Source organism: Anolis sagrei, chromosome 2 (assembly GCF_037176765.1).
Source record: "Anolis sagrei isolate rAnoSag1 chromosome 2, rAnoSag1.mat, whole genome shotgun sequence".
Lineage (NCBI taxonomy): Eukaryota > Metazoa > Chordata > Lepidosauria > Squamata > Dactyloidae > Anolis > Anolis sagrei.
Window position 1 is genome coordinate 260,721,461 of NC_090022.1, and position 27,209 is coordinate 260,748,669.

Here is a 27,209-nt window from a genome sequence, read left to right on the forward strand (position 1 = left end):
ATCCCCTTCTCTCTAAATTTGAAGGACCTTTATGAGAAAATTGAAATGATTATTTGATGCAGTCTAATACCTTACATCTTAAGTTTTGGGGGTTCGCAGCTGCAAAAAGATATTTAAAAGGGGGCCCATGGTGAAGAAAAGATTGAAAACCCCTACTTTAATCTAGTCAGCTGATGAGTTGTGGTTAATCCAAGTTGGCTAAGTGGAGTTATCTGCTTCCACACCCATTCCTCTGCACATTTACAGCACCCTCTCCAGTTTTTTGGTCTTAAATCGCCAAAACATCGGGCATTTTCCCACACCCCAGCAGTATATTTAGGCATGGGTGGAAGATTCCCACCGCCTCCCAATTACAAGTGACTAGACAGACCTAAAACAGGCTAAGAGAATAGCCAGTCATATCCTTTAGAGGTCCATTCAGTTGCATGCAGCCTACAATTGAGGGAAAGTGTGACCTCCAAACACTCCATCCCATCCCTCAGATTTTGTTTTTTCAGTGTGATTTCTAAATGAAAATCATATCAGAAGCCCTCCAAATACATACAGAGGTTATTAAAGAATCACTTCCCAAATTACCCCCCCCCCCCCCCCAAGTAGGTTTTTTTCTCCAGATTCATGTCAGGAAATAATGTGATATCACTTCTACTCACCATTTTGGTGAAGAAATGAAGAGAAACAAAGATACTTAGGAACGAGGGCGGGGTAGCCTGTGAGAGGCAGTTGGAAGTGGGAAACTGACCCCTACCACTCACGCAATTCTCTACCCCTGCTTTAGGAAAACCACATTCTCCTTCTGTTATATGCTCCACTCCTGGGCTAAACCAACTGATCCGTAGGGTGTAAGTATGCATGACTGGTCTTGTCCCATGTTGTTCATCTTCCTCTGTATCAGAGTCCAAGACAATGCTGAGACTTGGAGACATCATAAAATGTTTTAGGGGAAATAGCCTAAACCACGATAAAATAGCTGGATAGTACTAACAGCAGAATCATCACAAAACAAAAATCTTAACACATCATATGGACTGTTACAGTGCATATCCATCTTTTCCTTATGTTACATCAATTATTAGTTCAATGCATAATGCAAAATACTTTCAGCCAAAGTAGTTGGGTGTATGCCAACTGAATCCCACATATCAATGTGACTGAATCACCTTGAGTCCATGTACTTCAGCTTAGTTGGTCTGGCCAAGAAATTCTGAGCATATTGCGAGACACATGGAAGAAATGTAGCTCAGAATGCACAATTTAAGTATAGAAAACTATTAGATTTAATTTTCAACATCTCCAAATGAAGCTGGGAAACACTCATTTGAAACCCTGGCTTGCTGCTGCTATTCAGTGAAGAAAATGTTGAGTTAGATGGATCAATGATCTGCTTTCATATATAGCATCCTCCTATGTTCCACATGGGACTAGGATGTTGAGTTCCATTGTCTTGTCAAATATTTATTACTACTTATTATTCATTTCACTAAAATATTTATATCCCATTCTATATCAAAAGACCTCAGGGTAGCTTACAGTAAAATCAGCATCACCAACTTAAAACAATCAGAAGAGTAAAAAAATAATTTAAACAAGCTCAAAACAATTTCACAAAGTTAAATCTAGTTGAAGTAACTTAAAATAATAATGATTTTATTTCTTTATGGCTTGAGATGGGTTACACCATCTCTAAAAAATACATATTAAAACACACAGAACAAAGATTAAACATAAGACACAACATTTGTGATTAAAACGGGCTGGGTAGAAGATAGCAAGAGATAGGTCTTTACTTGTGTCTGAAATTGCAACAGCTCCTTTAGCTTTCTGAGCAGTTCTGACAGGTCATTCCACTGTTTTGGGGAAACTGATGAAAAGGTCCCCTGGTTGACAGTCGCCAGTCGGGTTCTGGCAGACTGGAGTAGCCACCCGCGAGAGGACCTAAGTATTCAGGGCAGATTGTACGGGAGAAGGCAATCCTGTAAGTAACGTGGACCCAAACCAAGCAGGGCTTTAAATGTCAAAAACAAGACTTTGTGCTTTGCTCAGAAACTAATTGGCAGCCAGTGGAATGACATAGGTGTAGTATGTTCACTTCTGGATGTTGTAGATGTTGTTGATGACAATGCTTTTGTTATTGCTAGATTGATTTTAGATTGTGTCTTGTAATTTGCACCCTGTCCTCTCTATGTTGTACACTGCTGTGAGTCGCCCCCGGGCTGAGAACAGCGGTATATAAGCACAGTAAATAAATAAATAAATAAATAAATAATGCTCCTGTAACCAATCTGGCTGCTGTATTTTAAATCAACTGGAGTTTCTGAACTTGGTACAAAGATAGTCCAATGTAAAGTGCATTGCAGAAGTTTTGAACTCAGCTGTAAAATGGATTCAAATGCTCAGATTCCTAGTCCAACACTCAAACCATTATGCCATGCTGATTCAAACACAGATACTCAAAATAAATTATTGCCTAAATCTGATGTTTTTCCCAGTGGGCTTAGCTCTTTGCCCCTCATTGATATATTTCAATTTAAATGAAAAATGTCTCTCTCTGCAAAGTTGCAGAAGCTGAGTTTCTCTTTCCAGGCTAATTTGACCATGAGACACATGAATACTATAAAAGCAGTTGCCTAGCTTATCAGTGATATTGAGCTGCAAAATCATTTCAGTGCAGTGACACTGCCTACCCATTACAAAAATTACAGGAAACCATTTAAAATTCTAAACTACATGTCAAATCTTACAATAATCAAAATCAGAAGAGCTTGCACGCTGCTTAGGCCCAATGTTTTATCTTCTACACTGCTGGAAGGAAATATATATATATATATAAGGTACTCATCCAAGATATTTCCCTGCAAGGTGAGGGTTGAGGGAGCTCACTAAAATTTACAAATGAATAGTATTATTTATTATTTATTTCAAACATTTGTACCCCGTCCTTCTCAACCCCCCAGAGTGAGGGGGATGGTGATTCAGGACAGCTTACTCCGGCAACAATTTGATGCCAACACATACAAAACACAGTATAACATGACATTACATATTAGGGAAAAAACATTAGGTTAAAAATCAATTTTATTATTACCCCAGTTCTCAGAAACATTGAAGGAGATCTGACACATTATGTGTAGATTATTTATTCTCAGACCTAACTTCTCAAGTTAAGTATGAACTCCATGGCCTTATTCCAACTCTATAATTCTATGATGCTATTTCTACAGTATGACAGATTATGCATCCCTTATCCAGAACTACAAAATCGAAAATAATCCAAAATTGTCCACATGGTGATATTGGGATTTTTCTCCAAAATATTTAGAAGTCATACTGGATATATATTGACATAACTGTACATATACATATGCAAACATTTCAATGCATTTTAGCCATATGCTTTTACCCAGAATTGTCTCTTATTGTTTACAGTGTGAAATATAGTTGATCTTTTACTGTAATAAATATCTTATGATCACATGAGAATAAGATAGTAGCTTTATTATAAATCTTCTGAAACAACTTCATGAATAGCTTTATTGCAGTTGAACCTAGAAGTTAACAGATCATGAATAATTGAGGTCAGGTTATCTATGCAGGTAGCATGACTGCTGTCACGCCACCCTAACTGGAATAACCACTAAGGGAAGTTAAATAGAAAGCCAAATCCATGAAGTGTTCATTCAGAGAAGTATTACTGGTGTATTCCACAATTGGAGGTATTCATCAAATGAAGGCTGGTCAACCATTTGCCCTAGCAGAGGAACCTATGTATCAGTGAGGAAGTTGGACTGGATGTCTTAGAAGGCTGCTTCCAACTCTATGGCTGGACTAGAAGTTACACTTTAGTAACAACAGGGCAGAAGCTATCTTCTTTACCATCTCCTCCCCAATGCAGTCTCATATTTCCTATCTCCCAAAATTGCTCCACTTGAGGATCAGGACTCCACTGAATAACTTGGAATTAGACAAAATAAAGCTCCTCACTTTGTAGGAGATCCAAGAGGTGCAGAAAGAGAGCGGGAAGATCTTGACAGGTGAAAACTATCATATTTTATTATGCCTGGCCAGGCAGGTGAATAGCCCCTGCTGTGCAGGTAAAAAGTAAAACTGCCTACCCCGAGCATACAATCCCCTACTGCTTTGTGGAGAATTTTGGGAAGTGGGAATGGGAAGAGCGGAGCTGAAGTCAGTTTCTACTAACCCTATATGACACACTGGATTAAGTCGTATGATTCTGTTGTTCTATTTCCGTGAAAATAGGGAACTTGGAAGCCTAAAGATGACCAAGCAAATTCAATCATTTTGCCACAAGTGAAATGATTCTGTATGGTGATTTTCTTTTTCTTGGAAACACACTGATTGTTGTAATTAGCTTACTCGACCAGTAGCTTTTTGTATTTGATTATACATCCCATTATTGATTAAACCTCAGTGAATATGAACTCATTTGCCCACTCAAGAAAAGATTATTAAGATTGCTTAAAATACAAAGTGCTTTTAGAGCCGTTTAGACCATTGTAAACAGAAGTAATTTGTGTGTATGTACTTGCGTGCAACTGAAGGAAAAGAATCAAACACGTATTCCAGTTGGCAGATGAAAGAAGACATATTTCAGGTTGAACAACACAAGTGTCCTTGACAAAGGCTGGATTATTGAAAATCACAATGAACAAAAATAAGTTATTTTTTTCACCATCTGAATAATTTTCCAACCTGGATGAGACAGGTTACTCGTCTCAGCCCATACAGTTACCTCATGAAGCCTCTGTTCAAAGAAAGTATTAAGTATCCACTTTGCTATTGCCTGTATAACTGTGGCAATAACTGAAACTGTATTCTGTTTATGGAGTAGTGTTTTATTAATTAAAAAATGAGTATATGCAAAATGAAGGGGAAAACAATCAAGTCAAACAGCAGAAGCACTATGACGTCATAACACTTCTGCTTTTAGAACTTTTTAAGAGGGCACATCCAAATGCAAAAGGAAAGGAGAATTTCTCTTCTTCTACTTCAGATAAAAATGGTATTCACTTTCCACCAAGTTTGTCAAAAGCACAGGAGGTACAAAGGGTGGCGAAAGAGCCAATGAAGCAAGGATTAGTCTTTCTCTTGCTCCATGCCGAAACCTCTGTTCCTTCCTTGTTTCAACAAATTCCCTTAAATATGTCTGGCTTTAAATTATGCAGAATAATTATATCTTAGAGAAACATCATTTCAATTTTATAGAAGAATATTTCCAAATTTACTAGAGCAATGGTTCTCTAACTGTGCTCCACGGAGCCCTTGGGGCTTGGTGGGTAATAGTGAGGGGCTCCATTGTGCCATGCTGTTTCCTGACTTCTCCTCTTTCCTCCTCCTGAGAAATGCAGGGACATTAAAGTTTTGAGCTGCCAGAAACAGCAGCAGCAGCGTCCTCTCGGGGCACAGACCCTTTCTCCCCTGCCTTCCTCACCATCCAGACTCTTTTCCTTGCCACCCACAGCCTTCCCCTCACCCCACTTTCTTTGCTTCCAAAACCCTATTTTCTTCCCACCACTCAAGGGGTTCTTTGATTGTCTTTTTCATGCATAGCAGAAGGGGGTTGGACTGAATGGCCTCTGGGATTTCTATTATTATTATTATTATTATTAGGCTGGGTGGCCATCTGTTCAAGGTGCTTTGATTGTGCTTTTCCTGCATGGCAGAAGGGGGTTGGACTGGATGACCTCTGGAGTCTTCCACTGAAATACTGTTAAGTTTATGTTGGTTAAAAGTGTTCTTCATTTTAAATATTGTACTGTTCTTTCTTTCTTTCCTTTTTTTGCACTGTATGAATTAGTTTACACAAACACTCTCCATCCATCTCGCCATTGGCCCGATCCATGCCTGATATATATACATATACATATACACACACACACACATACATACACACACACACACACACACACACACACACACATTATATTTATATAAATAAAAATGCAAGGTTCGTTTGTGGGATTAACATAACTCAAAAACCACTGGACAAATTGACACCAAATTTGGACACAATACAACTATCAGGCCAAAAAGAGACAATCACTCATACAACACTGAAAAACACAGTAGTAGAGACTTTAAAAACCAAATAAAATACATTACAACGCATGCACAAAACCACATATATCCACATATAAACATATATACACGCACAAAACACATATACACAGACTGGGCCACAGCTATGTGTGGCAGGGAATGGTTAATATATCTATATATATAAATTTGTTAGGGGCATCCAACGAGGAAACAAAACTCAAAACCCCCCCAATGAAACTTAACCAAAATTCCCATGCCCATAACACATCCCACAAGGTACAAACATATCTACTCAAAATGAAAAACAACACAACAACACACTCACAAAACGGCAAAACAACAAAACTCAAAAATCCCCCAACGAAACTTAACCAAAATCCCCGTGCCCATAACACAACCCACAAGGTACAAACATACCTACTCAAAATGAAAAACAACACAACAACACACTCACAAAACGGCAAAACAACAAAACTCAAAAATCCCCCAACGAAACTTAACTAAAATCCCCGTGCCCATAACACAACCCACAAGGTACAAACATATCTACTCAAAATGAAAAACAACACAACAACACACTCACAAAACAGCAAAACAACAAAACTCAAAAATCCCCCAATGAAACTTAACTAAAATCCCCGTGCCCATAACACAACCCACAAGGTACAAACGTATCTACTCAAAATGAAAAACAACACAACAACACACTCACAAAACAGCAAAACAACAAAACTCAAAAATCCCCCAACGAAACTTAACTAAAATCCCCGTGCCCATAACACAACCCACAAGGTACAAACATATCTACTCAAAATGAAAAACAACACAGCAACACACTCACAAAACGGCAAAAGAACAAAACTCAAAAAAACCCCAACGAAACTTAACCAAAATTCCCATACCCATAACACAACCCACAAGGTACAAACATATCTACTCAAAATGAAAAACAACACAACAACACACTCACAAAATGGCAAAACAACTGAGCATGCGCATTGGCGCCCAGGCGCAAGTTCCCTGGCGCGCGCACATGGCCTTCCGGCCAACGTTCCCTCTGCGGAAACCATGCCCACTCCAAGCCCCGCCGCGCCGCTTCCCGCACACACACACCCCCTGCCGCACACGCAACCCCACGCTCCATCACTCCCCCCACCGCCGCACACACACACGCAACCCCACTCCCCCCGCCGCCACACACACACACACGCAACCCCACGCTCCATCACTCCCCCCACCGCCGCACACACACGCAACCCCACTCCCCCCGCCACCGCACACACACACGCAACCCCACGCTCCATCACTCCCCCCGCTGCCGCACACACACACGCAACCCCACACTCCATCACTCCCCTGCCCCAATCTTACTCCTTTTACTTCACACCACCTCCAAACCCCACCCCACCCCTTCCCGCCCTGTCAAAATCTAGGAAAGACAGGAAGGAAGAAAAGAAGGAAGAAAGAGAAAGGGAGATAAAGAAAAAGGGGGAAGGAAGGAAAGTTAGAGGAAGAAGAAAAGGAAAGAAAAGGAAAGATGGAAGGAAAGAAAAGAGAGACAGCAGAAGAGAAAGAAAAAGGGGGAAGGAAGGAAAGAGATAGAGAAAGAAGAGGAGAAGGAAAGATGGGAAGAAGGAAGGAAGGAAGGAAGGAAGGAGGGAGGGAGGGAGGGAGGGAGGGAAAGAAGGAAGATTGGCCACAGCAACACGTGACGGGTAAAGGTTGTTATTTCTATTATTATTATTATGCTATTGTTCCTATGAGACCCTTTTAGGGGGAATGGGAGAGGTGTCAGGTCCTGGAGGCAATGCATTGCATTATTGTTATTGTTATGATGGTGGTGAAATAAAAGGAAATAAAAAGTGAAAGAAGGAAGCAAACAGGGAGGGAAGAAAGGCAAAGGAAGAAAGGGGGAGGGAATGAAGGAAAGAGAGAAGGATGAAACCAAGTAGTGAAAGAAGGAAAGAAAGAAAGAGGTAGAGAAGGAAGAAAGGAGAGAAAGGGGGAGGAAAAGGGGGAAGGAATAGGTAGGGACCTCTCTTTCATAATAGTCCAGATATCTACCTCAACTTTGATAAGTTTTACTATAGGCCACAGCAACGCGTGGCAGGGCACAGCTAGTAATATATAAACATTTATTGGGACTCTAATAAATCTTTGGTTCAAAAATGGCTGCATAGGTAAAAAAGTTTGAAAACCTCTGTATTAGAGACCTAAGACGATTGAAAGGATGAACTATGCTTATACCAAATGGCGTCAGCTAAAGCTGAGTTAAAGAATTCTACTTTCAGCAAATGCAGTTGCATATGTTTATCAACTACAACAGAAATTAATATTAACAATATATATGGGAAAACTGAAGTGAAACTGTATCACAAATGTCATCATTTCTTTAAAAGTAGAATTACGTTATCTCCAGAAAGTTAATTTTTATTCAGACTGGAACTGGGAATTGTTCCACATATAGAGTGGATCATTCTTTGCAATGACGAATAAACTTTCCTAGGCTATTTCAGAAATCCATCTGGTTGGAAGGAGGATTTCAATAGTAACAAGAAAATTGGAGGATAGCCATCTGTAGCCAACTGACTACTTGAAGTACTGTGCTTAAGATCTGTGTTCTAAAAAACAATTACCCCATCCATTTTACTGTTATTTCTAACTACCATATCTATTATATTAATTCTATTGCTTTCATATTTCTTGCTACTAGGACAATTACTTATCTGTCCACCAACCCAACCGTCCATATTTTTCTTTTTCGAAAAATAGTAATAGAGTTAAATGTAAGAGGTTGGAAGTCTAACCTGTTGTGTAATAGTGTCCCAGGGACCCTGCCAAAGGCGCTCCTTATAACATTCATGCACACCTTTCCATATTTCATCCAGAGTTAAAGGTCTTCCATCTAAAACAAAACAAAAATCCAAAATGATAAAAATACAGAATATAAATAGTGCAAAGGAAAACATAGAACAATTTCTTCTTCTTCTTCTTCTTCTTCTTCTTCTTCTTCTTCTTCTTCTTCTTCTTCTTCTTCTTCTTAATACCCTGCTTTATTTCCCCCAATGGGGACTCATTAACATATCTCAATCTAAAACAGGACAAAACTCTTCTCAACAGAGTTTTGTTTTGTAGCACTCACATGAAAGCAGTAGAATAACAGTTCTCTATAACAGTGTTCCTCAAATTGGCAGCCTTCAGATGTGTAGCACTACAGCTCCCATATTATATATCTCAAATGCCATGTTGGAGTTGGAGTCCAATCTTTATAGTGTGCACCAATATAAGGAAAGCTGTTGTAGAGTTCTCACAATGCCGAATTGACTGGTGCTTACTTTTGAATCATGTATACTAACTAAGGTTTTACAAAAGAAAAGACTGGCTGTATTAAAAAAAAGAATATGATATTTGCCAGAATATTTGTTTTTTGTCAAATGAAAGAGGTTTTTTTTCAATAACTATCATTATCTTGGCATTTATCAGGTGTCAGGCGGCCATTATACTGTGATAAATAGTTTTATTCCACTGACATTTTCATGTCCATGAAATAAACAAGATTTATTCACCCAATTAACATTTGAATGTCATGTTCAGATTCCACTTGAAATCCTGTTGCCATCAGACACAGTTTTGTCTGGATTTTTGAACATGTTCAAAATGGAGGACCTAATTCTCTCGATTACCTAGCAGTACTAATGTCAAAATGTGGGAAATAACTAGAATTAAAAACAATGACTGAAGGACCCACTAATAGGTTGCACCAATGCCAATAATGGTATAAATATTTGAAATTTAGAAAGGAAAGTGAACTACTCTATTCTGCTTTGGTCACCTAAAATACTGTGTCCAGTTCTGGGCACTACAACTGACAAGCTCTGGAACGTATCCAGAGAAGGGCCACCAAAATAATCAAAGGTCTGGAAGCCAAGCCCTATTAGGAGTGACTGAGGAAGTTGGGTATGCTTAGCTTGGAGAAAAGAAAGTTAAGAGGAAACATGACCATCATGTTTAAATCTTTGAAAGGGTATCACATTGGGAAAGGGGCAAGTTTGCTATCTGCTGCTCTGAAGACTAGGACAAGAAGCAATCAATTCAAATTGCAAGAAAAGAAATTCCACCGAAACATGAGGTAAAACTTCTTGGCTGTGGAATATGCTGCCTCAGAGGGTGATGTAGCCTCCTTCTCTGGAGTTTTTAAAGTAGAGGTTGGATAGCCACCTGTCAGGGGTGATTTGATTATGTGTTACTACAGGGCAGGAATTGGACTGGAAAGCCCTTTTTATCTCTTCCAACTCTATGATTCTATGTGAAATTCTGAAATTAGTAACAATTAACTGTACATGATTGTGATATTGTAATTCAATCATTTTAACTTATTTTAATCAGTTTTTTAACTTCTTGGCTTTATTATAAATCATTGTAAGATCTTTAAGAAGAGGATGGCAAGTAATTGAATTAATAAACTATTAACGTTGCCATAAAATAATGCTACTAGTAACTGTAAAGTCTTTCCAAGCTGCTACAAAGAGGAAAATATTCTACAAAATCAGTAGTGTTCTCTATATTATGCACATTTGCATAATAATACTTTCTGCAGAGAAATCTGTCCCATACAGAAAATAATAACAAATGTTAAAATTAGTTAAGAATGCAAATATTTGTGTTTTCTTGCTGTACATGTGCTGGAAAATGCTACTGGTCATGACATTTGTGGCCTCTATATCACAAAAATAGACATTTTTACAGGGAAAGCCCATCCTTGGAGAAACAGGCTTACAATGATATCCTTTCTCTGTTGTTACTTAAGGTTATGATTGTTTGTCCATTGTCTTTTTTCATCAGCTGAACTGAAAAAGCTCAGCACAAACCATACACATAATGCCCTCCTTGCAAAAATTCATAATAACATAGCTGAATTATGAAACCAAGTATACCATCTATATAACTCAGAAAAAGGCAGAGGAAGCACCACCAAGACACAGAATAATTATTTGCACAACAGATAGTGTGCCAAATAAGAAAAACCATCCTGAAATCATTTTTAAGCTGCATCAACATGGATATTAAGGGCACTGAGTAAATAATACTGAGTAGAAGAGAATTCAAACATTAAAACTATTTAAACTGAAAACAAGGTGTAATTTAGATACCCTAGCAATAGCATAGAAGCCGTTTTCCCCATATGTTTACCCCATGGTAAACTGCAGAGGTTTTTTTTTTTAATAAAACAATAATTGACTTTGATCCTAATGAGGAACTGATCACTTGATAAAAACCTGAATGATTCAACCTCCTTATATGTTTGCCAGCCTTTAAGCACTACTTGTTTCTCTATACAGTAATTGTTAAATTTGTATGCTGCCTTTCTGCCAAATGGCACTCAAGGTGACATTTGTAGCCCCATTATGAGACGAGCCTACGGAGAAGCTGCTTTGCCTCTGTTATAACACAGCCTCTGGTATGTGAAATCCTATTGGAAAGAATTTTTCAACAGTGATGTGTTTTCAGGCCAGAAGGAGAGAAATGCTAAAAAGATATAAAGATGCCTGAATTGGTTGTAGAAATCCTTTAAAAAAACTATTATTTTCTAGTGTGAAAATTCCCACGATGTGTGCTGAAACATATAATTATACTTGTAGGAACAATTAAAATTCTGTACTGCAAGGGGAGCTGTTGGAACACAATACAAAGATAGAGCATTAGATCATCCATCAGCTTCTGTAATATCCACTTCCAGCTATAAGGAGTCATGTTTCAACACCTCTGATTCCCTGATGCTGACAAGCTAAACAACTTGTTTTGTCTCTGGGAGCTCTTCTCTGGTGATTAACTGCTCATAGTGAATACTAATTATATGAAAATATCTTACTGTAAAAAAAAAGGGGGGGGGATGATGATGGTGAAATTAATGCCCTGTTCCCTTTACTTTCAGAATCACCATTCAACCCCCATTGCTTGTTTCCAAAATGTTCCACTGAAAACAAGAATGAATGGGATCTTTCACACTACCATTAAATAAATGTGCCTTCTTACTATATATTTTGAAATCACTAAATGATTGGTTGCCAACATCTTCTCTCATCTGCAAACAAGTTAAACAAGAGTACATTGCAATTTCGTTAATGTTTACAGTAACCACTAGCATGTAATTGCAATGTGCTATGTGTAAATTAAGGAACTATTAGCAGCCATGGACTCTGAGATATGGCCACAATTCCCTACATCCTAGTTGGGAAATATGCCTTAAGCTATCATTTGTTTTAAAAAAACAAGTCAGATTAAATTCCCCTTTACCAGAGGAGTCTGAAAAATTGTTCTTCCATTTTACATAGAAATAGCTTGTTAAAATGCTAGCATGGCAAAATTAAAAGCCATTAAAAATATAAGGCAGCAAGTGATTAAATCTACCAAACACATTCAAAGCAGCTTAAGCTACTTTTTAATTAAAAAGAAAAAGATATCACAAGCAGAATTCAGATGTGCTAATCGAGATAAATCTGATAGATCACTCCAAAAACAAAAGCTACTGCTGCTGTTGTATGGAAGACTAAGTTTAGAAATGACCTCAGGAATCCAGCTTCCTTGCCTTAGGTACAGACTCTATGGATAGAAAAATACAGAAAATGCTACAGCATGAAAACTCTCTGCTTGCTAAACGAGGAAGCATTTTGAATAAAGGCCTTGGAGGAGAGACGGTGTTCTCCACCATCAAGCCATCATAAGTTAAACAAGAGTGGGGCACAGCCTGCAATACCTATAATAAATAAAATGCATAAAAACAGATTGATTGTAATTTTAAAAATGACAATGGCAACACAATCCAGCAAGCTCTTGGGAAAAAGTATGCTTGGAATGGCTGAAAAAAGATAAATTAGGTTTCCCTATTTAATGATTCTCAATTAGAATGGATTACTAATTTAAATTGTAAATTTGGATAACTCCATATGATAGGCATTTGTTTTTAAAAAAAAAAAAGTCAAGGGATTCTATTTCAGACTTTGTAGCTTTAAATTTGTCTTTCTTTTTGTCATTTAAAGAAAAAGAAAAATGGCCAGCAGGTTTAGTCAACCATAGGCGTGCTGCCAGAAGTCTAAAGATCAGACTTCTTCAGGCTGAAACGATATCATCTGCCTCAGGAAACTGATACAGAATCTGAAATGTATATGAGAAATGAATCATAAAGCCCCATTATGCCCAATAGTTTTTAATCTTTTTCTTTCTTTTTCACGAGTTCAGTACAAATGTCCTGTTGAAATATATACTTTTCTTTCAAAGAGTAAATTTATGTAAGAAGCATCTTACCTAAAAAACATGCCCGAAAATAAAGCACAGGAGCCTGGTAACTGCAGGAGTACAGAATGTGGTATTCATAACGTATCACCTCTGATGTTGCAGAGATGCCAGCCGCTTGAAAGTCATCCAGACCTTCCTGAAAGAGAGATTAACAGCTATAAAGAGTGGGTGTAAACAAAGGGAATAAATTACTGCAGTTGTATTATTGTAGTAAACTAATAAATATCTTAAATAATTGCAAAAAGTATTCCCCTGCAGTTATTTGCCTATTTAATCATAAGTGAACTGTCATCTTATTGGTCACTAAGAAACATATATTTTGGTTTCATTTTAAATGACTGTAAAGTAGAAAAACTACATCATCTGTTGCCTTATAAAAGTGGTTCTCAACCTGTGGGTCCCCAGATGTTGGTAAACTGGCTGGGATTTCTGGGAGTTGTAGGCCAAAACACCTACAACTTCCAGAAATCCCACAGGTTGAGAACCACTGCCTTACAAAATAACACAGTATAATCACATGTTTAACCTATGGACATCATGAATGGCAAGTTTCTTCAGAAAAACTGTAAAACTTTTTGTCTCTCAGATCTTTAATGTGGAAATTAAAGACACGGATGAACTGAACAATGCCAGGTTTGTTCCAACTGGGCCAAAAACAAGAATCAGCACAGTGTAGTGGTTTGAACACTCGTCTAGGATATAGGGAGACTAGGGTTTGAACACACAGCTGGACGTGGAAATCAATTGCATGACCTTGGTTAAGCCATACTCTTTCAATCTCAAAGGAAGACAAAGGCTCCAAACAACTCTTGCCAAGAAACTCTCTTAGAGCAAAGCTTTCCACGCTATTGCAACATGTTAGTGTGTCTGCTGCAGTGCATAGGTGAGTCTCATGAAGATAAGGATAAACTTCTGAATCTATGTGAAGTAAGTAATACCAAGTTGCATGAATTTTTATGCACCATACTAATTGACATCAGACTCTAGAGAACCAGAAGAAATTAATGTGGGAAGCTAGGAGGAAGTCCTGTGCCTTCGCCCCACCTTTGCCTGCCTGCCAACCCTTCAACAAGTCCTTATGGCCCCCTACACCCCCATCTGCACCATGGTGTTTCATTATTATTATTATTATTATTAGGCAGATTTCACTTGATCCTTTCTTTCATGATTACTCTTTAATGCATGTACCTATAACTCTTTTAAGGGATTGGTTTGACATCCAATTTTCTAGTAAAACTGAATTACTGTGTTGCGAAATGATGCATGTCTAAACCGTGTGTCACCAACATGAAATGTTTGGAAAGCTCGACCTTAGGGTCTCTGTTTAAGTCAGAAATAGCTTCAAGACAATTCAATAACAGCTTTAACAACAACAACAACAACAACAGCACTTCCAGACTTCAATATACTTCACTGTCTGGTCCTTACATCCTCCTTAATTGCTACCCCCTAAGTTTCCAGACTGGGCAGGAGAGTTTGAAAAAGAGAGATGTGTGTTTTCCTATAAAGTTCATAGTAGAGGCAACGTTTAAACTAGAGACTCCCCACTGTGTATCCCAGCTTTTTAACCATTATGAGACTTCAGCTCTTTTCATTCATCCATGAGGTTTTTGACTCACAGCCAATTCACACAATCAAATCTACACAGAATTCAACACAAGTAACATGTGTTTTGTTTTATGACAGTCTCAGTTTGCAACCTAACCTACATTTTATTAGACCACTACTAAAGCTATTTTTAGCAACTCTGCAGTTGCTGAACTGGTAAATTGCAGGAGAAGCCATTATTCAACTGCTTCTCCACTTTCCATATTCTATACGGATTCACTCTACTCATATGCTAGAGATACCAATTTAGTTCCGTGGAGTGTTACCTTTACCACTGACAGTCTTCCAATCAAGTTGGAAGAATTAGTAAAATAGTCTCAGATAATAAATTCGCAATAATTCAAGTGGTGTGGAACAAATGCCAATTCAAAGCCCTTGCAATGGAAACCTTCAACTGACTCAAGGGAGAATACTACTGAAATAGAAGAATGATGTGTTAGGATCAAAAACAATAAACTACAACAGGCAAGTGGAGCTTAAGGCACAGACACTAATCTTACCAGAAGATTATATTTACCACTGCTTTAAAAAAAACTTTTAACATTTATAAATGCAAATCATTTTCACAGAGACCTGAATAGGATTGACTTTATAAGGAAGGGGTGGCGGTCAGAGGTTTTGAAAATGAGATTATTAGTTTTTTTTTAAAAAAAACCTCATAGAATATAGTAAAAGGAAATACTAGAACATACTTGTCAAGATAACACAACTGATGTATTCACAGAATACAGAAGGGTAAGCCTGCCAGAAAAACATAAATGTGTGCACACATGCTGAGTGCTGGCATGCTTTCAAATTTGTGCCTTACACAGCCATAGAAACTGTAGGTGAACTGGGTGGCATCCAGCTGTGAGCACGGAGTTTACTATGCTGTATTTTGCTCGGGCGAAGAACTAAATGGTGGAAAGAAACAATGAAAAAAGTAGCTTTCCTAAGAAGCCAGTTCTTTTCAACAATAGCTTCTTGTGCTCGGCTTCTTAACAAACCTTAATTTTCCCTCCTACATTTGAGAAATATTACAATTGATCAGCTTAAACATAAAAGACATGTATGTTGCAATTAAAAACACATAACATTGTGGAACACTTAATACTACGTCCCAATTCAATATTATAAGTAATTTGATATTCCCAGGAAAAGCACCTGTTCCAAAATAAGCTTTGTATATCAAAATATGGTTACAACTAGCCACGGTAGAATCATAGAATCAAAGAGTTGGAAGAGACCTCATGGGCCATCCAGTCCAACCCCCTGCCAAGAAGCAGGAATATTGCATTCAAATCACCCCTGACAGATGGCCATCCAGCCTCTGAGAAAGTAGAGGTAATGAGAAAGCAATAATTCCTGGCCAGTTGAGGGAAGCCATTTTTAAAATTACATTATTAAGTATAACTTCATCTCTTTCTTGGGTAGAGACAACTTGTGTGGTTTTTAGAAAATATTCAGAACTCTCACTTTCTCTTTTGCCTGCCCTTTTTCTGAAGACAAGTTAAGTGCTATATCTGTGATCTATAAACCTTACAAGGACTTCTGAATACTGCTTAAGGCCAACACTAATCCCTTTTTATTTGGTAAACAGAAGTAACAGGATGCATGACATAAAAGCTAGAGTTCTCATGTGTAATCCTTTGCTCTGTATTTCCAATAGTATGGTTGAAAAGGAATTTACCGGGAGGTAGTAAACTTTGGTATGTGTAAATGCTGACAGCATCACGGAAGCTGAGCCATACTGTAACTGAAGTTCATTTTAAGTCACCTTAATACAATGCTTAATACTCCCCTGTAAATAAGAAGAGAGAGAGAAATCTGAGAGAAAATTGTGTTGGATATTTATATGCAGAGGAAATAATTTGTTCTGCCTTAAAATAAATTACCTTTGCTTCAGTCATAATGACTGATAATGTCATTAAGAAGAGATGAAACAAGAAAAACTTAAATTAATAACAAATCATATGACATTGTTTGATATATTTCTTAGGACATGATCCAGAGCAAAGTATAGAAATTCTATACAGACTGGTATCTCCAGGATTGAGTAGAGCAGTGGTTCTCAACCTATGGATCCCCAGGTTTTTTAGCCTTCAACTCCCAGAAATCTCAACCAGTTTACCAGCTGTTAGGATTTCTGGAGGTTGAAGGCCAAAAACATTTGGGGACCCACAGGTTGAGAACCACTGGTGTAGAGGATGCTTTTCTACTTCTTTTGGGTTGTGAACCTACATGTATATTACAAAAATTACCAGACCTTTTCAATTTGCTAGCCATGATGGCTCCCAGTGGTTCCCAACCTTTGGTCCTCCAGGTGTTTTAGACTTCAGTTTCCACATTTCCTAACAGCTGATAAGCTGGCTGGGATTTCTGGGAGCTGAAGTCCAAAACAACTGGAGGACCAAAGGTTGGGAACCTCCTGCAGACTAAGCCAGGCATATAGAAAGTGACTGGTTTCTAAAGGTAACTCAAGAGTCTACAGAATCATGTCTTCAGGCATCCATTTTGTGTTCCACCCAAGGTCCTGCTACACACTACAGGCTGCTTTGAAAAAGAGTTGAAATGATTCATCCCACTTTAAACAACCTCCCACATCCTATAACACACTATTCTTGAAAGTTTCCCAATGGTAGGACCATGGCATAGAAAAGATGGTAAAATGTGAACAAAAGACAGAGGGAAGGCTGGCTTGTTTAATACTTTCGCTGCCTCAGTCTTCTCCTCAGAAGGAAATAGTACACTGAATGGTAAAAATATAATAACTGCCTCAGAATAGATAAAGATGTAGTAAAGAAACATCTAGCTACTCTAAATAATATGTCTCCACAGCCAGATGAACTTGCAAATATAATTTCAGAGCCAATGTCAATGTTCCTTTAGATTTCTTGGAGGAAAGGCAAGGTTCCAGCTAATTGGAAGAGAGCAAATGTTTTCAAAAAGGGCTGCAACAAGGGCCCCAAGCAACTAGTTCGATGACCACTTAGCTTGGTATCAATACCAGGAAAGTTTTAGAATAGAGCATTCAATAATACACACTTAGAAAAGAATGAGATTACTAGAAGGCAACATGCTTTTTAAAAAATATCAAAAAACAAGTTATATCAAAAAAGATTCTTTTTTAAAACAAGAGTAAAAATCCTAGTAGTCCAGAGTAGTATTTTGGATATAGGTTAAATGACTTCACAGTAAAGCTTTTGACAAGGTACCCCAAGATATTCCTGCAGGTAAACTTGTGAATTGTGGGAAACTGTTACAATTAGGTCTGTAATTGGTTGACAGAATGAATCTAATAAAAATGGTTGCTCTTCATCATGAAGAGAAATGAGGTGCTTCAGGACCCGTTGTTGATCAACATCTTTATACATGATTTAGATAACACTAGCTTTATTATTTATTTATTTATTACTGCGCTTGTATACCGCTGTTTCTCAGCCTAAATTGGCGACTCAACGCGGTTTACAACACTACAACAATCAACAATATTCCGTTTAAAAAGCATAAAAACACATACACAATACACAATATTATTGGGCCACCAATAACAATCCAATGCATCTCTTAACTAGAATCGCAATCCAATTTCATCGTCTGTGATTACCAATCCTTGATCATCAATTTCATTGCACCGAGTTAATCGAATGCTTGTTTGAACATCTATGTCTTCAATCTTTTTCGAAACACCATCAGCGAGGGGGCTGATCTTACCTCTATGGGGAGGGCATTCCAAAGCCGAGGGGCCACCACAGAAAAGGCCCTGTCTCTCGTCCCCGCCAGCCGCACCTGTGAAGCAGGCGGGATAGAGAGCAGAGCCTCCCCAGAAGCTGTGCCCTGCCATGCGTTGCTGTGGCCTATAGTAAGAATTTTCGAAGTAGAGGTAGATATCTGGACTATTATGAAAGAGCGGTACCTACCTATTCCTTCCCCCTTTTTTCTTCCCCTTCCCCTTTCTCTCCTTTCTTCCTTCTCTACCTCTTTTCTCATTCCTTGTTTTGCTCTTTGGTTTCATCCTTTCCTTCCTTCCCTTCCCCTTTCTCTACTCCTTCCTTTGTCCCTTTTCTTCCCTCCCTGTTTCCTTCCTTCTTTCACTTTTTATTTCCTTTTCTCCTTCCTTCCTTCTTTACCTCTTTCCTGCCTTTCCTCCCCTTTTTCTTTCTTTTCCACTTTGTATTCTTCCTTCTGTACCTCTTTCTTTCCTTCCTTCTCTCCCTTCCTTCCTTCTTTCCTTCCCTCCTTTCTTCTTTCCCTCCCTCCTTCTCTCCTTCCTTCCTTCCCCCTTTCCCTCCTACGTTCCTTCCTTTATTCCCTCCTTTCTTCTATCCTTCCTTCCTGTCCTCCCGCAATACTATGGTAGAGTCCCTTCTAATTCTATTCTATGAGTCTATTTAATATAGTAATAATTTGAATTTCAAGGTATTTTTGTGGGGTTTTTTTAGTGATGGTCACTCCTTGGATTGTGAGGAGTTTTGTTGCCAAATTTGGGGTCATTTGGCCCAGTAGGTTTTTTTGTTTTTAAGGTACTCATTACGCACACAGCATTTTTATATAGAGAGATAATAATAGAGAGCTTGCTTATCAAATCTGCAGATGACATCAAGTGGGGTGCGGTAGCAAACACCCAGAGGGCAGGATCAAAATTCAAATTGACCTTGATAGATTGGAGAACTTGGGCAAAACTAACAAAATGAATTTCAGCACCTAGGAAGGCAATATGAAGAAAAATGAAATGCACAAACATACAATGAATGACACCTGGCTTGAAAGCAATATTTGTGAAAAAGATCTAGGGGCCTTAGTAGACCATAGCTAAAGCTAAAGAAGAATCAACCATGTCATGCAGCAACTCCCCCAAGCCATTGGAATTCGTGAATTCATTAACAGGAGTATAATGTCCTATCACAGGGAGTAGCTGCCACTTTATTCTGATTTTGTCAGCTTTCACCTGGAAGATTGTGTTCAATTCTGGGGACCACAGTTCAAGAGGGACACCAATAAACTGAACCATATCATACAGTGTTATAGCTCAGGACTTCTTAATTTTTCCAATTCATGAGCCCTTTCAGCCCGAGAAATGTTTATGTGAACCTGAGTATATAGGTATAAACAAGAATAGATATAGAAACCAAACATTGAATGATAACAAATAAGCATTTGCAAGGCTCGCTAAATAGGCTGATTTTCCTGTTCATTAAATATAGCTGAAGCGTCATCTATAGAGTCCATAGTAAACACTACACAACAGATTTGTATAAATATCTAAAACAACCAGTAAGTGTTTGGAGGGTGTTAGCAGGGGCACCAATTTATTTATTTACAGCATTCATATTCCACCCTTCTCACTCCGAAGGGGACTCAGGACAGTTCACAGAACACATACACAGCAAACATTCAATGCCATTAAAAAGTCAGGACAGACAACAGATAGAGGTATTATGTCAGCATTTTTCCCAACTTCAGCATCCTGGACGTTGTGCTCAATTCTGGCCACTCCATCCTCTATGACAACGAGCACTTGATCACAGACTTCCTCCTTCCTTTGATTGCCGGCATTTTCTGGTATTTCCTTTATGGTGTCAATGGTAGTAAGGTCATAAGATTGAACCAGTTCATTGGCCAGCATCAAGTGATCCCTGACAATTAGAAAACTTTTACTATTGACAACTTTTTGGGACCCCCACATTGAGCTAAGGAGACCTCATTTGAGGTTGGGACCCACAGTTTAAGAAGCAGTGATATAGATAACCTTGGAAGGTAGTAGACTTTACATCCTTTGAGATCTTTACACAGAAGTGCTTTGTTGTGTATTCCTGCATAACAGCAAGTTGGACAAGAAGGCCCTTGTGGTCTCTTCTACCTCTATGATTCTATTGGGGTAATCTTATTGCAAATCAAGGACCCTACTGGTTCAGTCAAAATGGGGTACCCTAGCTTGAATGAGAGCAAGTGCTCTTTATTAGGTATGTACATATATGTCATAGACAAATTGTCAGACAATGATTTATTCTTCTGCATGTATGCATGATAATATGAGCTATTTAATACTCACTTCAATATGAAATATGCAAATATAAATAATATATTTTTAAAAATCATTTTCTTATTACCTAATTATTCTTACAATGTGATGGCTGAACACCTGTAGCGTTTACTGATTTCAATTGGGTTTATGTGTGTAAGAAAGACTGAACTCAGAACTGCAGTCTATCAATGAAACATATGCCAACACAGTGGTGGAAGAAATGCTATCATTATCAGATAATTGGGGGGGAGGGGGAGTAACACTAAGCTGCATTATAAGCAAAATATCACAGAATCACTTGATGTTTCTGTTACCGCTGCTATATAACAATTTCACTTGCATGGTTGCCACTCTACATGGAGAAACTGAATCTGGGACTGACTGTTTCCTAAACAAATTGGGAAGTTGTCATCAGAAAGCATCTGTTATTTTATTACACTCATGTAGAGGCATTCTTGTGCTATCATAATGGAGTACAGAGCAGATGCTTTCAAATGCTATACCTAGTACGCTATATGCGTAGTAATAATAATAACGATATTAACAATAAAAAGCAACCCAATTAATAATACAGGTTGTTTAACAAATGTGTTCTCACTAATTAACAAGACACGTCAATCATCAGGATTTTAATCATATGCTTGTCTGCTCCCAAATATATTTTGATATGTTCATTTAAAAAATCACTTATAAGTTATATTTAAAAGTTAACCCAAATATCTATGTATATCTTTTTTATCAACATGGCAGCTTTTCTGTCTTCTCAGAAAGCTGCTTCACTAGAGCCTTTAAGGCGAGAGCAAGAGCTAGTAATTCAGCTTGGGCAGCTTTTTCTAAGAAGCTGGAATTGAGCCAGCATCAACCGGTCTAGGTCAAGACTGAACAGAAGAAAACACAAAAGCCTATGTTGAGGAAGAGGGAGGCTGACAAATGTTATGATCAAGGAGGAGGAACACTTTCGTGACAAAGAATCCTTCCTCTCCCACCATTAAATATTACACAGACTTTGATCAAGAAAGTCTTTCCTAAACAAGATTCCTCCTGCAATGTAGAGGCTCAATGTGCTTTCTCTCTCTCTCTGTGTGTGTGTGTGTTATAGCTCGGAAAAGTTTTTTTTTTTTTACTCTGGCCATGATGCTTGAAGTTTTTTTAAAAAAATAAGAAGCTTTTGAATGTTTTGAAAATATGAGGTGCCAGAAAATTATCACAATACGGTAGGGATGCATTGCCAAAATTGCATTTATCTCTATTCTTCCTGCAGCTATCTGTAAGAACCACTGTTTAAACAGCACCTCTCACACCCAAAATTTTACCTTTGCTAAGGTATTAACTTAGGCAAGGAAAATATAAGATCAAATGAGCATGAATCATGGAATCATTATAATGTCACACAAATTGAGTCTAAAATTGGTTTAATATAAAGGGTGCTGCTGGGACTTGTTGGCTTAGTTAGATGTTATCTATAAATTTTGTTTCCACCTCTCAGGCATGCCTTTTTAAATCTAAATTCACCTCTATAGCTTGAAACACTACTAATTTAGTGCTCAATTTATGCTGGCTTTTTGGTAAAGCTTACTGAGTAGAATATGACTGTTCCCTCACTAAGTACTGTAAAAATCAACAATTAAATATATGTGATCAATTACACATAATTTAGAAAGATCAGAACAACTTACAATACCACCTTCCCATAACAGTTACGACTGTCAAATTCAGAGGGAATGGCACTGTAAGCATAGCAATTCTTGGCATGTGAACAGAGTTTCCTTCAGACTGAATAACAACCAAACTAAATGGGTCAGGAAGGCAATGACAATTACAGCTGGGTTTCAATTTGAAAACATGAAATCATGAACTGGAAGTCAGGCTCTTCCACCAGACATTAATCTTCATCCACCGTGCACATCACCCGCAAACAGTGGCAAGGAATGAACAACCCTCCAGGCAAGGGATAGTTAGGTAAAACAAATACAAATGGCACAAACAGATAAAATAAAATATATATGGTGGTGAGAGGAAATTCCCTTTTCTAAACCTGGACTGCTATTCATAATGACTTGAGAGAAAACTCTTCTTCAATATTAATTATTAAGATGTGGAAATAAAGCTTTGTAATTATTTTGTGAAGCTGTGCATTACTCCACAAACTAGGGAATATCGAACACCAAATATATCCAAAGCCCCTAAGTTTCTTGTACAAGCTAATATTTTTATTTTGATAAAACAAGAAAACAAAATCTTCAGGCTCCCCCTTAAACTTCTTGTACAAGTTTATGGGGTTTGGATTTTTTCACAAAACAAGAAAACAAAATTTTCAACTCAGTTTACTTTGTGCTAATTCCAAGAAATAAAGAAGGACATAAACTTGAAGACCTTTATAAACATTTATGTTCAATGTCACAAAGCCAACATCTTCTTCCTGTTACAATGTAATCTGAGGAGTCCCAATGTAATCTGTAATCTGAGAAATTATGATTATAGTAGGTTAGAAGTGGACAAACTGCAACCCAGGGGCTTCATGCAATGCCCAAGGCTTCTTCTGCATCTGTGACATACCCCTTCTACCTCAAAATGAATGGATCTCCCTCAAAATGAATGAAAAATAATATACACATAGTCAGCCCTCCATATCCACAAATTCTGCAACCATAGATTCAACCATCTTCATCTTGATTTTTTTTAATTCCAAAAAGAAAACCTTATCATGAGACACCATTATACTATATTGTTGTATACAATAGAATTTGAACATCCATGGATTTCAGTATCCATGGGCAGCTCAGGAGCCAAATCCCAGCAGATGCCAAAGGCCTATTATACAATCAGTCCACCATATTTGTAGGTTAGACTTTTTGCAGACTTGATTATTCATGGGTTTGATTAAAATTTTCTCTGAAGTTTACCATAATCATGCTGGAAGATACAGCGAAAACGATCCTCTAGGAATCTTTATGTCCTCCAGTATGATTCAATGGTAAATTTCGGGCTGAAGTTGATCAGACAGGTGAGCTGGAAGACCTAAATATTCCTCGAGAAGTGTTCCCTCAGATTAAAAAAATGTTAATTGTTTTTCAGAACAATGAATGTGGAGGGCTCTGTATCAGAGGTGTAGGGAAGAGCTAAAATAAAATGGCCAATAGCACCCCTTGATGCTCCTGGAGAAGTGATTGGCCATTTCCCTTCAATTTCGGGGTTTTCCAGATCAGGCTTAAAGACAAGATGTACTCTTTTTGAATATTGTCTCAACAAAATCATCAGTTTTGTATATCGTCCCAACAAAATCAGGTGAGGGAAGTCCTGAAAGTAGAAGCCTTGCGGAATACAAATAGACAATTTGGATATACAAAAATGGATAAAAATAGCAATGCAGTCTACTAAGGTCAATGAAGCATCATAAGTCAGAAATTACACAAAGGGACACAACAAAAAATGATTATCATCTATATAAAAATTTAAAACAAATAAAATGTTTTGCAAAAGCAATAGACTCACATCTCTTCATACCAACTATTTTTTGTGTCAAAACGCATATTATTTATATTTATTTTATTTTCATCCCACCTTTCTCCCGATAGAGCAGTGGTTCTCAACCTGTGGGTCCCCATGTGTTTTGGTCTACAACTCCCAGAAATACCAGCCAGTTTACCAGCTGATAGGATTTCTGGGAGCCAAAGACCAAAACATGTGGGGACCCACAGGTTGAGAACCACTGCGCTAGAGGGACTCAAGGTAGCTTGTAGGGGCTCAAAGCAGTTATTATTTAATTTGGGTTTTGGTTTGTTTTTTAAAAAGTTTTTTAGAAAACAGTTTCCCAGAATATCTTGGAACTTTAAAGTTGGGTTGTAAAGTTGAGATGAGGGTACAAAGGAAAATATATAATCTCTAGCAAGTTTCAGAGTAAATTTGGCACCTTCGTTTAGATTCAGTTGGACGCTAACCAATAAACAAAATGTTTTTGTATTCTAAAGGGATTAGAGAAATCATTTTTCTTTGTGGAGAAATGAAGTTCGCTAAATGCTACATGCACAGTAGGCTATGATGCAATAAATCTTAGACAAATCTTGTTCATCTGCTTTCAGACACATGTGTTTATTCCAGATTGAATGGAAACAGCATAAAGTCAACACTGGTAGAGTGCAGAGAATGGGTCAAATCTAGAGCAGACCCACTGAAATCAGGGACATAAATTAACTGTGAGGAGTAAGTTTATTATTTTCACTGGATCTACTAAAATTGCATTTAGCTCATCAGCAATGCACTACAAAAGCACTCATAATTTGGGGAAGCTCTTTTTGTTTAAAAAAAAATGAATAAGAAGATAAAGGGAAAGTGCCTCATTTTCAGAGATGACAAACTATTCTAATCTCTACAACAAGCCACAGAATTACAGAATCTTTGGCGTGTTATTTATGAGAAGTGCACATGTGCATACTATTCAATTATCCCTGCTTAAAGAGGAAGAGACTAAATAACCCAGCCAAAAAAATGTTAAAGTAAACCTTGGGATTTTTTTTTGTCCAGAGTACTGGAAGAGAAACAAGCCAGAAAGAAATCTGCATTCATGTTCAGAGAAAACACACCACAAAGCAAAGATCCATAGTTTGTTTAACCTCCCTTCTGGAGGTAGGAGGAATTGGCCAGTGTTCACAAGTGCACGGCTATAAACAGGAGAAGACTGTGTTGTTGTTTTTAGTTGCTTCGTCACAAGCTGTAGCAATCCGACAACATTAGATAGAATGTTGCTTGTATATCAGGATTTCTGTAGTTCCTCGGTTTGTCATATATGCAAACTGGCCCGAATACTATCTAACAGATTCCCTGTGGCACTGTCAACATTCCAAATAAACACATTTAACAATTAATGTTCTGCTACAGATCTATTTACATTTTCTTGCATATTTAGCCAATCAACTGCCCAAATATTATGTTATGCTTGATGCACCTCTTCTTTTTCCATTATACATTAAATATACCAAGAAATAAGGAAAGTGTCACACACATACAAATATAAGAGATTTTTAGATTATAAGAACAGATGTGAAACCATTATAATTGCTTATTGTATAGCAAGTTAAAAAGTGCCACCTTAAATTTGTGGTTCATTCGTTCAGTCGTCTCCGACTCTTCGTGACCTCATGGACCAGTCCACGCCAGAGCTCCCTGTCGGCCGTCACCACCCCCAGCTCCCTCAAGGTCAGTCCAGTCACTTCAAGGATGCCATCCATCCATCTTGCCCTTGGTCGGCCCCTCTTCCTTTTTCCTTCCACTTTCCCCAGCATCATTGTCTTCTCTAGGCTTTCCTGTCTCCTCATGATGTGGCCAAAGTACTTCAACTTTGTCTCTAGTATCTTTCCCTCCAGTGAGCAGTCGGGCTTTATTTCCTGGAGGATGGACTGGTTGGATCTTCTCACAGTCCAAGGCACTCTCAGAACTTTCCTCCAACACCACAGCTCAAAAGCATCGATCTTCCTTCACTCAGCCTTCCCTAAGGTCCAGCTCTCACATCCGTAGGTGACTACAGGGAATACCATGGCTTTGACTAGGCGGATCTTTGTTGCCAGTCTGATGTCTCTACTCTTTACTATTTTATCGAGATTGGACATTGCTCTCCTCCCAAGAAGTAAGCGTCTTCTGATTTCCTGGCCACAGTCTGCATCTGCAGTAATCTTTGTGCCTAGAAATACAAAGTCTGTCACGGCCTCCACATTTTCTCCCTCTATTTCCCAGTTGTCAATCATTCTTGTTGCCATAATCTTGGTTTTTTTTTATGTTTAGCTGCAACCCGGCTTTTGCGCTTTCTTCCTTCTTCTCCTCAGCTCCTCCTCGCTTTCGGCCATCAGAGTGGTGTCATCTGCATATCTGAGGTTGTTAATGTTTCTTCCAGCCACCTTATATAGTGCCTTCCTATAAATGGTTACCAATGAAAGATAAATAAAAAAGAGTCCGTAGAAATGTGAAAACCTTTAAAAAATTCAGCCTTTTTTTCAAAGTTATAATTATCCACGTACAGGGTATTGATCCTTGATTTTCTAAAAGCTACTCTCAAGGCCCTTAAACACTGATCATTTTTCAGAAAATGTAAGTAAATTAAAATTGGTATTTTATTTCGTTCAGGTATATTCTGTCTGTGTCAGCCTCATCTAAACATTATTTAAATATTTAGCTCACAAAGTTCAATGAGGTATATTTACAAGTAAATGGGTACAGGACTACTGTATTCTCAAACTCTGATCTAAAGTTAGTAATTAAA

The 27,209-nt window shown here is 38.0% G+C and overlaps 1 protein-coding gene across 1 annotated transcript in view; it reads right to left on the minus strand.

Annotated features, from left to right (window-relative positions):
* The window catches only part of ATG10 (autophagy related 10), a 124,230-nt gene that overhangs the window by 27,001 nt on the left and 70,020 nt on the right, over nucleotides 1-27,209 (minus strand). Inside the window, exons 4-5 of the mRNA XM_060761731.2 lie at nucleotides 13,357-13,483; nucleotides 8,862-8,959 (exon numbers count right to left, since the gene is read on the minus strand). Of these exons, the coding sequence (XP_060617714.2) occupies nucleotides 8,862-8,959; nucleotides 13,357-13,483 (225 nt within the window). The remainder of the gene's footprint in view (nucleotides 1-8,861; nucleotides 8,960-13,356; nucleotides 13,484-27,209) is intronic.